This window comes from Aegilops tauschii, chromosome 2 (genome assembly GCF_002575655.3).
Source record: "Aegilops tauschii subsp. strangulata cultivar AL8/78 chromosome 2, Aet v6.0, whole genome shotgun sequence".
NCBI classification, from domain to species: Eukaryota; Viridiplantae; Streptophyta; class Magnoliopsida; order Poales; family Poaceae; genus Aegilops; species Aegilops tauschii.
The window spans coordinates 74,969,415-74,978,828 of NC_053036.3; the positions used below are offsets into that span (position 1 = coordinate 74,969,415).

Genomic DNA, 9,414 nt, shown 5'->3' on the forward strand with positions numbered 1-9,414 from the left:
CAACGTATGTTGTTATGCGGTTTGACCGATAAAAGATCTTCGTAGAATATGTAGGAACCAATATGAGCATCCAGGTTCCACTGTTGGTTATGGACCAGAGATGAGTCTCGGTCATGTCTACATAGTTCTTGAACCCGTAGGGTCCGCACGCTTAACGTTCGATGACGATCGGTATTATGAGTTTATGTGTTTTGATGTACCGAAGGTTGTTCGGAGTCCCGAATTTGATCACGGACATGACGAGGAGTCTCGAAATGGTTGAGACATAAAGATTGATATATTGGACGACTATATTCGGACACCAGAAGTGTTCCGGAGAAGTTTCGGATAAAACCGGAGTGCCGGAGGGTTATCGGAAACCCCGGGGGAACTAATGGGCCTTAGTGGAGAGAGAGAGAGGGGCGGCCAGGGCAGGCCGCGCGCCCCCTCCCCCTTGAGTCCGAATTGGACTAGGAAGGGGGGCGCCCCCTTTCCTTCTCCCTCTCCCTCTCCTTCCTTCCCCCTCTCTCCCTTTTGGTGGAAACATACTAGGACTTGGAGTCCTAGTAGGATTCCCCTCTTTGGGGCGCGCCAAGGAGGGCCGGCCGGCCTCCCCCTTGCTCCTTTATATACGGGGGCACCCCAAGACATACAAGTTGATTGTTTAGCCGTGTGCGGTGCCCCCTCCACAGGTTTCCACCTCGGGCATATCGTTGCAGTGCTTAGGCGAAGCCCTGCGTCGGTAACTTCATCAACACCGTCATCACGCCGTCGTGCTGACGAAACTCTCCCTCGACCTCGGCTGGATCTAGAATTCGTGGGACGTCATCGAGCTGAACATGTGCAGATCGCGGAGGTGTCGTACTTTCGATGCTAGGATCGGTCGGATCGTGAAGATGTACGACTACATCAACCGTGTTGTCATAACGATTCCGCTTTCGGTCTACGAGGGTACGTGGACATCACTCTCCCCTCTCGTTGCTATGCATCAGCTAGATGGATCTTGCGTGTGCGTAGAATTTTTTTTTTGAAATTACTGCGTTCCGCAACATCATTTTCAATTGAGCGGCCTGCTTCCGCGCACGCATGTCCTCCCGATAGGCGGCTCACTCCGTCCTCCTCGCCTCCCTCTCCGTCCTCCGTTGCTTGTAGAACTGGCGCTCGTTGACGATGTCCTGCGGGAAGCGTTCGCGCCACACCGCCATGGCTTCCACATCCATCTCGGCGATGGCGAGGCGACGCTGCCGCCTCCGGTTGTCACGACGATCGTCGTCGGTGAAAAGCCGGGGGAGAGGCGCGAGATCCTGCGCCCGCTGGCTCGTCGACACGTCGGGAAAATTCATCTCCCGACGAGGCCGCCGGAGGCGCCACGCCGCCGCGTCGTACGCGCGGGCCGCCTCCTCTGCGGTGTCGAAGGTGCCGAGACTGAGGCGTTTTTCGCCAAACCAGATTTCGGAGGAGAAGGCGCCGGAGCGGCGCTCGCGGACTCCGCGAAAATCCGAAGCGCCCAGGCGGCGCATCGACATAGTGGCGCAGAGGCGGCGAGGCGAGTGGGCGGCCGACAGAGTGTGGAGGGAACGCATTTTTAATAACGCGCGCCAACATTCGAAAAATTGCGCGCGGACATGAAATGGGTCTGCGCGTTGGGCGCCCTGCCGACCCAAATCTAAAAGAGGCCGGACGCCGGGCGGGCGGCCGACCCAAACGGACAAAAAGCGGACGAAATCGCCGTTCGTTTGGGTTGCCCCATTGGAGTTGCTCTAACTTGAAAATAGAAAGTAAAAAAAATCCCTATCACAATTTTCTTAATGCACCCCCAGATTCTCCATCACCAACATCAATCCATTTCCACGAAGCTGCAAACCCCACAGAGACCATCTGCCAGACAACGACGAGAGTAGTACACCTCTGCCCCTGGAACGCGTGCAACATCGTTTGGTTATTTCAGGCCACCTAAACCCCCACCCGACCGCGCCAACACAGGGGAAAAGGCGCCGCTTTTCGGGAGCGCCCAACGCGCATCAACCGTCCCTGCTGACTCCGGCGGTCGCGCGCATACGTGAGGAGAGCAGCGACGAGAGTGAGACGTAACGCTTGTTTGCTTAACTACCATATCTAGCACTGTCCACCACATGCGTCAAACCAACAAACCGAACCCCTCCACTGAGCTTCCATATCAAGCACCCCCACTGCACACACGAATCCCACAAGCCACAGTCGATCATCGAGCCGTGCGTTCTTCTCCCATCCATGGTCTCGCTCCCATGGAGATCCTGAGCTAGGAGAAGGTGACATACGGCTCAGATAGTCATCGACCGCGCCACCTAACGCGCGCCTCGCTGCCTATATACCCTCCCTGCTCTTGCGGTGTCAGTTCAGTTCGTACGTGCGTGCTGTCGTTGCGGCCTTGCGGGTAGCTCCATCTGCATGGGGAGAATGGGTTCGGCGGCGGCGGTGGCGGTGGCCGTGGTGGCGGTGCTGTGCGCGGCGGCGGTGGCGAGGGTGAGAGGGGAGGACACCGTGGACGAGGACACGCCCGGGGCGTCCTTCATCTTCGGGGACTCGCTGGTCGACGCCGGGAACAACAACTACCTCTCCACGCTGTCCAAGGCCGACATGAACCCCAACGGCATCGACTTCGCCGCCTCCGGCGGGACGCCCACCGGCCGCTTCACCAACGGCAGGACCATCGCCGACATCATAGGTAATTTTCAAGTACTGAATATACTGTATTATCCTTGTACGATGAGCCTAGAGTTGCCATCACTCTGTCACTTAAATATGTATGCAAATTCCAATTTTCAGGGGAGATGCTGGGCCAGGCGGACTACTCGCCGCCGTTCCTGGCGCCGAACACGACGGGCGGCGCGCTGCTGAACGGCGTGAACTACGCGTCCGGCGGGGCCGGGATCCTGAACGGCACGGGCCGGGTGTTCGTGAACCGGATCGGCATGGACGTGCAGGTGGACTACTTCAACATCACGCGGCGGGAGCTGGACGGCCTGCTGGGCAAGGAGAAGGCGAGGGAGTTCATCCACAAGAAGGCCATCTTCTCCATCACCGTCGGCTCCAACGACTTCCTCAACAACTACCTGATGCCGGTGCTCTCCGCCGGCACGCGCGTGGCCGAGTCGCCCGACGGCTTCATCGACGACCTCATCATCCACCTCCGGGAGCAGCTCACGCGGCTGCACGCGCTGGGGGCGCGCAAGTTCGTGGTGGCCAACGTGGGGCCGCTGGGATGCATCCCGTACCAGAAGACGCTGAACCGGGTCAAGGACGATGAGTGCGTGAAGCTGCCCAACACGCTCGCTGCGCAGTACAACGGCCGGCTGCGCGACCTGCTCATCGAGCTCAACGCCGGCGGGCTGCCGGGGGGCAGGTTCCTGCTGGCCAACGTGTACGACCTGGTGATGGAGCTCATCGCCAACCACAGGAAGTACGGGTTCTCGACGGCCAGCGTGGCCTGCTGCGGCAACGGCGGCAGGTACGCCGGGATCGTGCCGTGCGGGCCGACGTCCAGCATGTGCGACGACCGGGAGAACCACGTGTTCTGGGACCCGTATCATCCCAGCGAGAAGGCCAACGTGCTGCTCGCCAAGTACATCGTCGACGGCGACAGCAAGTACATCTCCCCCATGAACCTCAGGAAGCTCTTCAAGCTCTAGACGGAGAGACTGGCTCGATCGATCTGGCTTCGTTCCGTCGGTGACATTTTGCGTTTTGGTTCGTGAAGTTTGGCATGTATAACTTGGGAGCATATTTTGATGTATGAACCCTAGCTATGGCGATCGCGCGTATGTACGACTGGTTTGAAGTCGATTTTTTTTTTGAAAACAATACAAATGCAGAGGCTCACATTCACGTCACCATACGAAACACACACGCACACGATGCAAAATGCGTTCCTGTCTTCGTCAATTACACACCTGCACTTTCACAGGCAATTGGGTCGCACGCGTATGAGAGTTTCTCCGACAGATAAGCGGATTCGAACCGCTGACATCCACCATAGGGCAAACCACCGTATCTTAGACCTCCTTGACGGCTGACGGGTTCTATCATAGAGGCCAACGATAGACAATAACTCCTCCTGAACATAGCTTACAACTTTCATCGTATTGTGCTCTCCAAAGAGCAACTCTTCTCAAAATCTCAAAACAACATACCCCCTTAAAATGAATTTACGTACCGCGAAGCATCAAACGGAACAAATCCCGCAAACCCGTATCTAGGAGTTTTATTTTCTCCACACGTTTCGTTTTTTGGGGACGCACGGATGGATGAACTCGAACTCCGGCTGACCCAAAAAGGAGCCGCTCCGGCGATGCTTCCGACCCGCCCCGTGCTCCAATGATGCTCTGGGCAGCCGCTGCCGAGCTCCTCCGCCTGCTCGCTGCTCACGGTCGTAGCCAGGTCCCCTACTCTAGCGTTGATTGGTTTACAGGTTCCCTCAAAAAATAGCTTGGTATATAACGGATGGTTGCTCTAATGTACGAGAACCTGTAAAAAAAAAGGGGATCTGCTATTTTACAGAATCTATTTGGTATGTTTTTATAATTTGTACCATAAATTTAAAAGTTTGACTGCTTTTATAGGATCTGCTAGATATGCTCCAATGAAGAAGTTTGGTGCCCAAAAATGAGGGTAGGAGAAAAGGTTTTTAGACACTAGAAGAGTTCCTGCCGTAACAGATGCTCAAAATGTCTAAACGACCGTTTTTGGCACCGCGGCATCATCTGCTAGAGATGCTCCGCGTGAGCTATACCTGGCCATTTCTCGGGCCGGGCCTAACCAAGCCCGACGCAAAAAACCCAAGCTCAGGTGTCGGGCCTAGAAATCAGGCCCAAGCCCGACCCATCAGTGTAAAAGCTCACCGGGCCTCTTTGTTAAATCACAAATATGGGGGGGGGGGGGGGCGGTGAAGGAAATATGCCCTAGAGGCAATAATAAAGTTATTATTTATTTCCTTATTTCATGATAAATGTTTATTATTCCTGCTAAAATTGTATTAACCGGAAACTTAGTACATGTGTGAATACATAGACAAATAGAGTGTCACTAGTATTCCTCTAGCTACTTGACTAGCTCGTTGAATCAAAGATGGTTATGTTTCCTAACCATAGACATGACTTGTCATTTGATTAACGGGATCACATCATTAGAGAATGATGTGATTGACTTGACCCATTCCGTTAGCTTAGCATTTGATCGTTTAGTATATTGCTATTGCTTTCTTCATGACTTATACATGTTCCTATGACTGTGAGATTATGCAACTCCCGAATACCGGAGGAACACTTTGTGTGCTACCAAACGTCACAACGTAACTGGGTGATTATAAAGGTGCTCTACAGGTGTCTCCGATGGTACTTGTTGAGTTGGCATAGATCGAGATTAGGATTTGTCACTCCGATTGTCGGAGAGGTATCTCTGGGCCCTCTCGGTAGTGCACATCACTATAAGCCTTGCAAGCAATGTAACTAATGAGTTAGTTGCGGGATGATGTATTACGGAACGAATAAAGAGACTTGCCGGTAACGAGATTGAACTAGGTATTGAGATACCAACGATCGAATCTCGGGCAAGTAACATACCGATGACAAAGGGAACAACGTATGTTGTTATGCGGTTCGACCGATAAAGATCTTCGTAGAATATGTAGGAGCCAATATGGGCATCCAGGTTCCGCTATTGGTTATTGACCAGAGAAGTGTCTCGGTCATGTCTACATAGTTCTCGAACCCGTAGGGTCCGCACGCTTAACGTTCGTTGACGATATAGTATTTATGAGTTATGTATGTTGGTAACCGAATGTTATTCGGAGTTCCGGATAAGATCACGGACATGACGAGGAACTCCGGAATGGTCCGGAGATAAAGTTTGATATATGGGATAATAGTGTTTGGTCTCCGGAAGGGTTCCGGAATTCACCGGAAGGGGTTCCGGATGTTTCCCGAAATGTTTGGGTACGATAACACTTTATTTGGGCCAAAGGGGAAAGCCCACAAGGTTTTTGGAAAGCGCAAAAGGAAGTTTTGCGGAGTCCAAGGGCCAGACGCCAGGGTCCCTGGCATGTGGGTCCAGACGCCGGGAACCCTGGCGTCTGGCCCTGGAGTCCAAGAAGGACTCTTGCCTTTAGGGTGAAACCGACTTTGTGGAGGCTTTTACTCCAAGTTTCGACCCCAAGGCTCAACATATAAATAGAGGGGTAGGGCTAGCACCCAAGACACATCAAGAAACACCAAGCCATGTGCCGGCAACCCCGTCCCCTCTAGTTTATCCTCCATCATAGTTTTTGTAGAGCTTAGGAGAAGCCCTGCGGTCATGCTGCCGGGACTCATCTACTACTTTGCCCCTTTTTCTAGATCAAGAAGGCGAGGACGTCATCGAGCTAAACGTGTGCTGAACGCGGAGGTGTCGTACGTTCGGTGCTTGATCGGGACGGATCGTGAAGGTGTACGACTACATCAACCGCGTTGATAAACGCTTCCGCTTACGGTCTACGAGGGTACGTAGGCAACACTCTGCCCTCTCATTGCTATGCATCACCATGATCTTGCGTGTGCGTAGGAAAATTTTGAAATTACTACGTTCCCCCACTAGTAGAAAACAGGGCTTTCGTTCGGGCATGGCAAGCCCATTAGTCCCGGTTCAGTCACGAATCGGGACCCATGGGGGCATTCGTCCCGGTTCGTGAGCCCAGGGGGCCGGCCGGGGCCTCGTGGGCATTGGTCCCGGTTCGTATGGAACCATTTGTCCCGGTTCGAGGCACGAACCGGGACTAATGGGCCTCGCTCCTGGGCCCACAACCATTGGTCCCGGTTCTTGGCTTGAACCGGGACAGAAGGCCCGGATTTAGTACCGGTTCTAGCCACGAACCGGGACAAATGAGCTGCCTATATATACCCCATCGCCGCAGCAGAGCACTCCACAGTGCTCTATTTTTTTTGGCCGTCGAGGGGAGGGCATTTGGGTGCTCTAGCTCACCTCCTATGCACATGAGGTGTTCGATGAAATGTCTGAGCCACACTAGTTAATCTTTCTCCTCTCGAAACTCGACCTCCGAGCTCCATTTTCCCCGAGATTTGTCTAGGTTTAGCGGTCTGTCACGTCCCGTCCCCGTCTTCACCGTCGTCGATCGCCCGCGCTGATCTCGTCGCCAGCACCACCGTGGTGAGCCTCTTGTTCTTATCTTCTTTCTGAAAGAAAAAAAATTCTTACTTCAGATAGATACTTGTCTAATTTTGTTACTTTTATTATTCCTTCTTATTATATAGTGCGATGGTTTTGGTATCCGCCCCCGTCGGCCCTCGTCCTGTCTATGATTCGGATGTGGTATATATTATATTTTTATAACTATTTGGTTCATTTATTGTTTATGACAATTATGCCGACCAACGTGACATAGATTTTATTTATCTAGGAGGTGGTTGAACCGGAAATTCCAACCGACCCTATTGTCGAGAGGTTAAATTTAGTTGAAGAAGAAAACAATTACTTGAAGGAAAAAATAAAAAAAATTGAGGAGGAGAAGATGATATTGGAGTTGCATGTTGCGGATGTCGTCGATGATCACAAGATCAAGATGGATGCAATGCGGTTGAAGATTAGAAAGATTAGAAAATATGCCATTCATACCGAGGCTTGGTATCATTATGTAGTTGGATCAATTGTTACCTTGGTTGCGATTATGATCGCATTTGTTGTTGCATTGAAATGTTTTACATAATTTCAATGTATGGTTTAATTAGATGCTCTGGAGAGCTATATATATGTTGTTCAATGAGAACTATGTATGTACTTTGGTTTTAATGTGATGGTGAACTTCTATTAATTTGGTCACTTATCTATTCATGAGAGCTATATGTTGCCTTCAATTTCAGGGTCTTATAGCTCAAAATAATCAGTAAATGCATGAAAAATAACAAATGAAGTCAGAAAGGGTTGAAAATTGTTGATGTGGCTTTGAATGGTGCATTTTGAACACAGAAAAACTATGGAGTTCAAGTAAGTTCAAAAAAATGAAATCCCTTTGTAGCAGACGAGTTTCCGTATGAAACCCTGATACTTTGAAAGAGATTGTCCGTTTTGTACACGAAGTGCATCCATTTTTTGTTGTAACCCTCTCTACGTTCTTGCACATGCTATGTGGGTGAAATAATGATACCATGCCAACTTTTAACCTTTTCATAGTTGATTTGAAATGCTTTTCAATTTCAGGGTTTTATAGCAAAAAATAATCAGTAAATGCATGAAAAATAACAAATGAAGTCAGAAAGGGTTGAAAATTGATGATGTGGCTTTGAATGGTGCATTTTGAACACAGAAAAACTATGGAGTTCAAGTAAGTTCAAAAAAATGAAATCCCTTTGTAATAGACGAGTTTCCGAATGAAACCCTGATACTTCGAAAGAGATTGTCCGTTTTGTACACAAAGTGCATCTAGTTTTTGCCGTAACCCTCTCAACTTTCTTGCACATGCTATGTGGGTGAAATTATGATACCATGCCAACTTTTAACCTTTTCAGAGTTGATTTGAAATGCTTGTCAATTTCAGGGTTTTATAGCCCAAAATAATCAGTAAATGCATGAAAAATAACGAATTAAGTCAGAAAGGGTTGAAAATTGATGATGTGGCTTTGAATGGTGCATTTTGAACACAGAAAAACTATGGAGTTCAAGTAAGTTCAAAAAAATGAAATCCCTTTGTAACAGACGAGTTTCCGAATGAAACCCTGATACTTCGAAAGAGATTATCCGTTTTGTACACGAAGTGCATCCAGTTTTTGTTGTAACCCTCTCTACGTTCTTGCACATGCTATGTGGGTGAAATGATGATACCATGCCAACTTTTAACCTTTTCGTAGTTGATTTGAAATGCTTTTTAATTTCAGGGTTTTATAGCTCAAAATAATCAGTAAATGCATGAAAAATAACAAATGAAGTCAGAAAAGGTTGAAAATTGATGATGTGGCTTTGAATGGTGCATTTTGAACACAGAAAAACTATGGAGTTCAAGTAAGTTCAAAAAAATGAAATCCCTTTGTAATAGACGAGTTTCCGAATGAAACCCTGATACTTCGAAAGAGATTGTCCGTTTTGTACATGAAGTGCATCCAGTTTTTGCCGTAACCCTCTCTACTTTCTTGCACATGCTATGTGGGTGAAATGATGATACCATGCCAACTTTCAACCTTTTCAGAGTTCATTTCTAGTGCTTTTCAATTTCAGGGTCTTATAGCTCAAAATAAACAGTAAATGCATGGAAAATAACAAATATCATAAAAAATAAATAAGTAATTAGAAACAGAATAAAATAAACTTTAATAAAATATATAAGTAGAAACAAAATAAAATAAACTTTAATAACATAAATAAAATTTATGAAACTAAAATTATCAATGTATTTTCTGTTCAAAACATTATAAACAA

At 48.9% G+C, this 9,414-nt stretch overlaps 2 protein-coding genes across 2 annotated transcripts; one reads left to right on the forward strand and one right to left on the reverse strand.

Annotated features, from left to right (window-relative positions):
• Positions 1–1,085: 1,085 nt before the first annotated feature.
• LOC109778228 (ethylene-responsive transcription factor RAP2-13-like) lies at positions 1,086–1,505 on the reverse strand. Its single transcript, XM_020336778.1, has one exon. The coding sequence runs from the start codon at positions 1,503–1,505 to the stop codon at positions 1,086–1,088; it is 420 nt and encodes a 139-aa protein (XP_020192367.1).
• Positions 1,506–2,181: 676 nt separating this feature from the next.
• Positions 2,182–3,845, forward strand: LOC109778260 (GDSL esterase/lipase At2g23540). Its single transcript, XM_020336801.4, has 2 exons — positions 2,182–2,683; positions 2,785–3,845. Exons 1-2 carry the CDS (start codon positions 2,407–2,409, stop codon positions 3,645–3,647), a joined length of 1,140 nt encoding a protein of 379 aa, XP_020192390.1. The 5' UTR covers positions 2,182–2,406; the 3' UTR covers positions 3,648–3,845.
• Positions 3,846–9,414: the final 5,569 nt, after the last annotated feature.

Bases quoted from the DNA above. Each gene is read 5' to 3' on its own strand.
- LOC109778228 (XM_020336778.1), bottom strand. From the start codon at position 1,505: ATGTCGATGCGCCGCCTGGGCGCTTCGGATTTTCGCGGAGTCCGCGAG.
- LOC109778260 (XM_020336801.4), top strand. From the start codon at position 2,407: ATGGGGAGAATGGGTTCGGCGGCGGCGGTGGCGGTGGCCGTGGTGGCG. The intron at 2,684-2,784 runs GTAATTTTCAAG...TCCAATTTTCAG, and splicing joins GACCATCGCCGACATCATAG to GGGAGATGCTGGGCCAGGCG.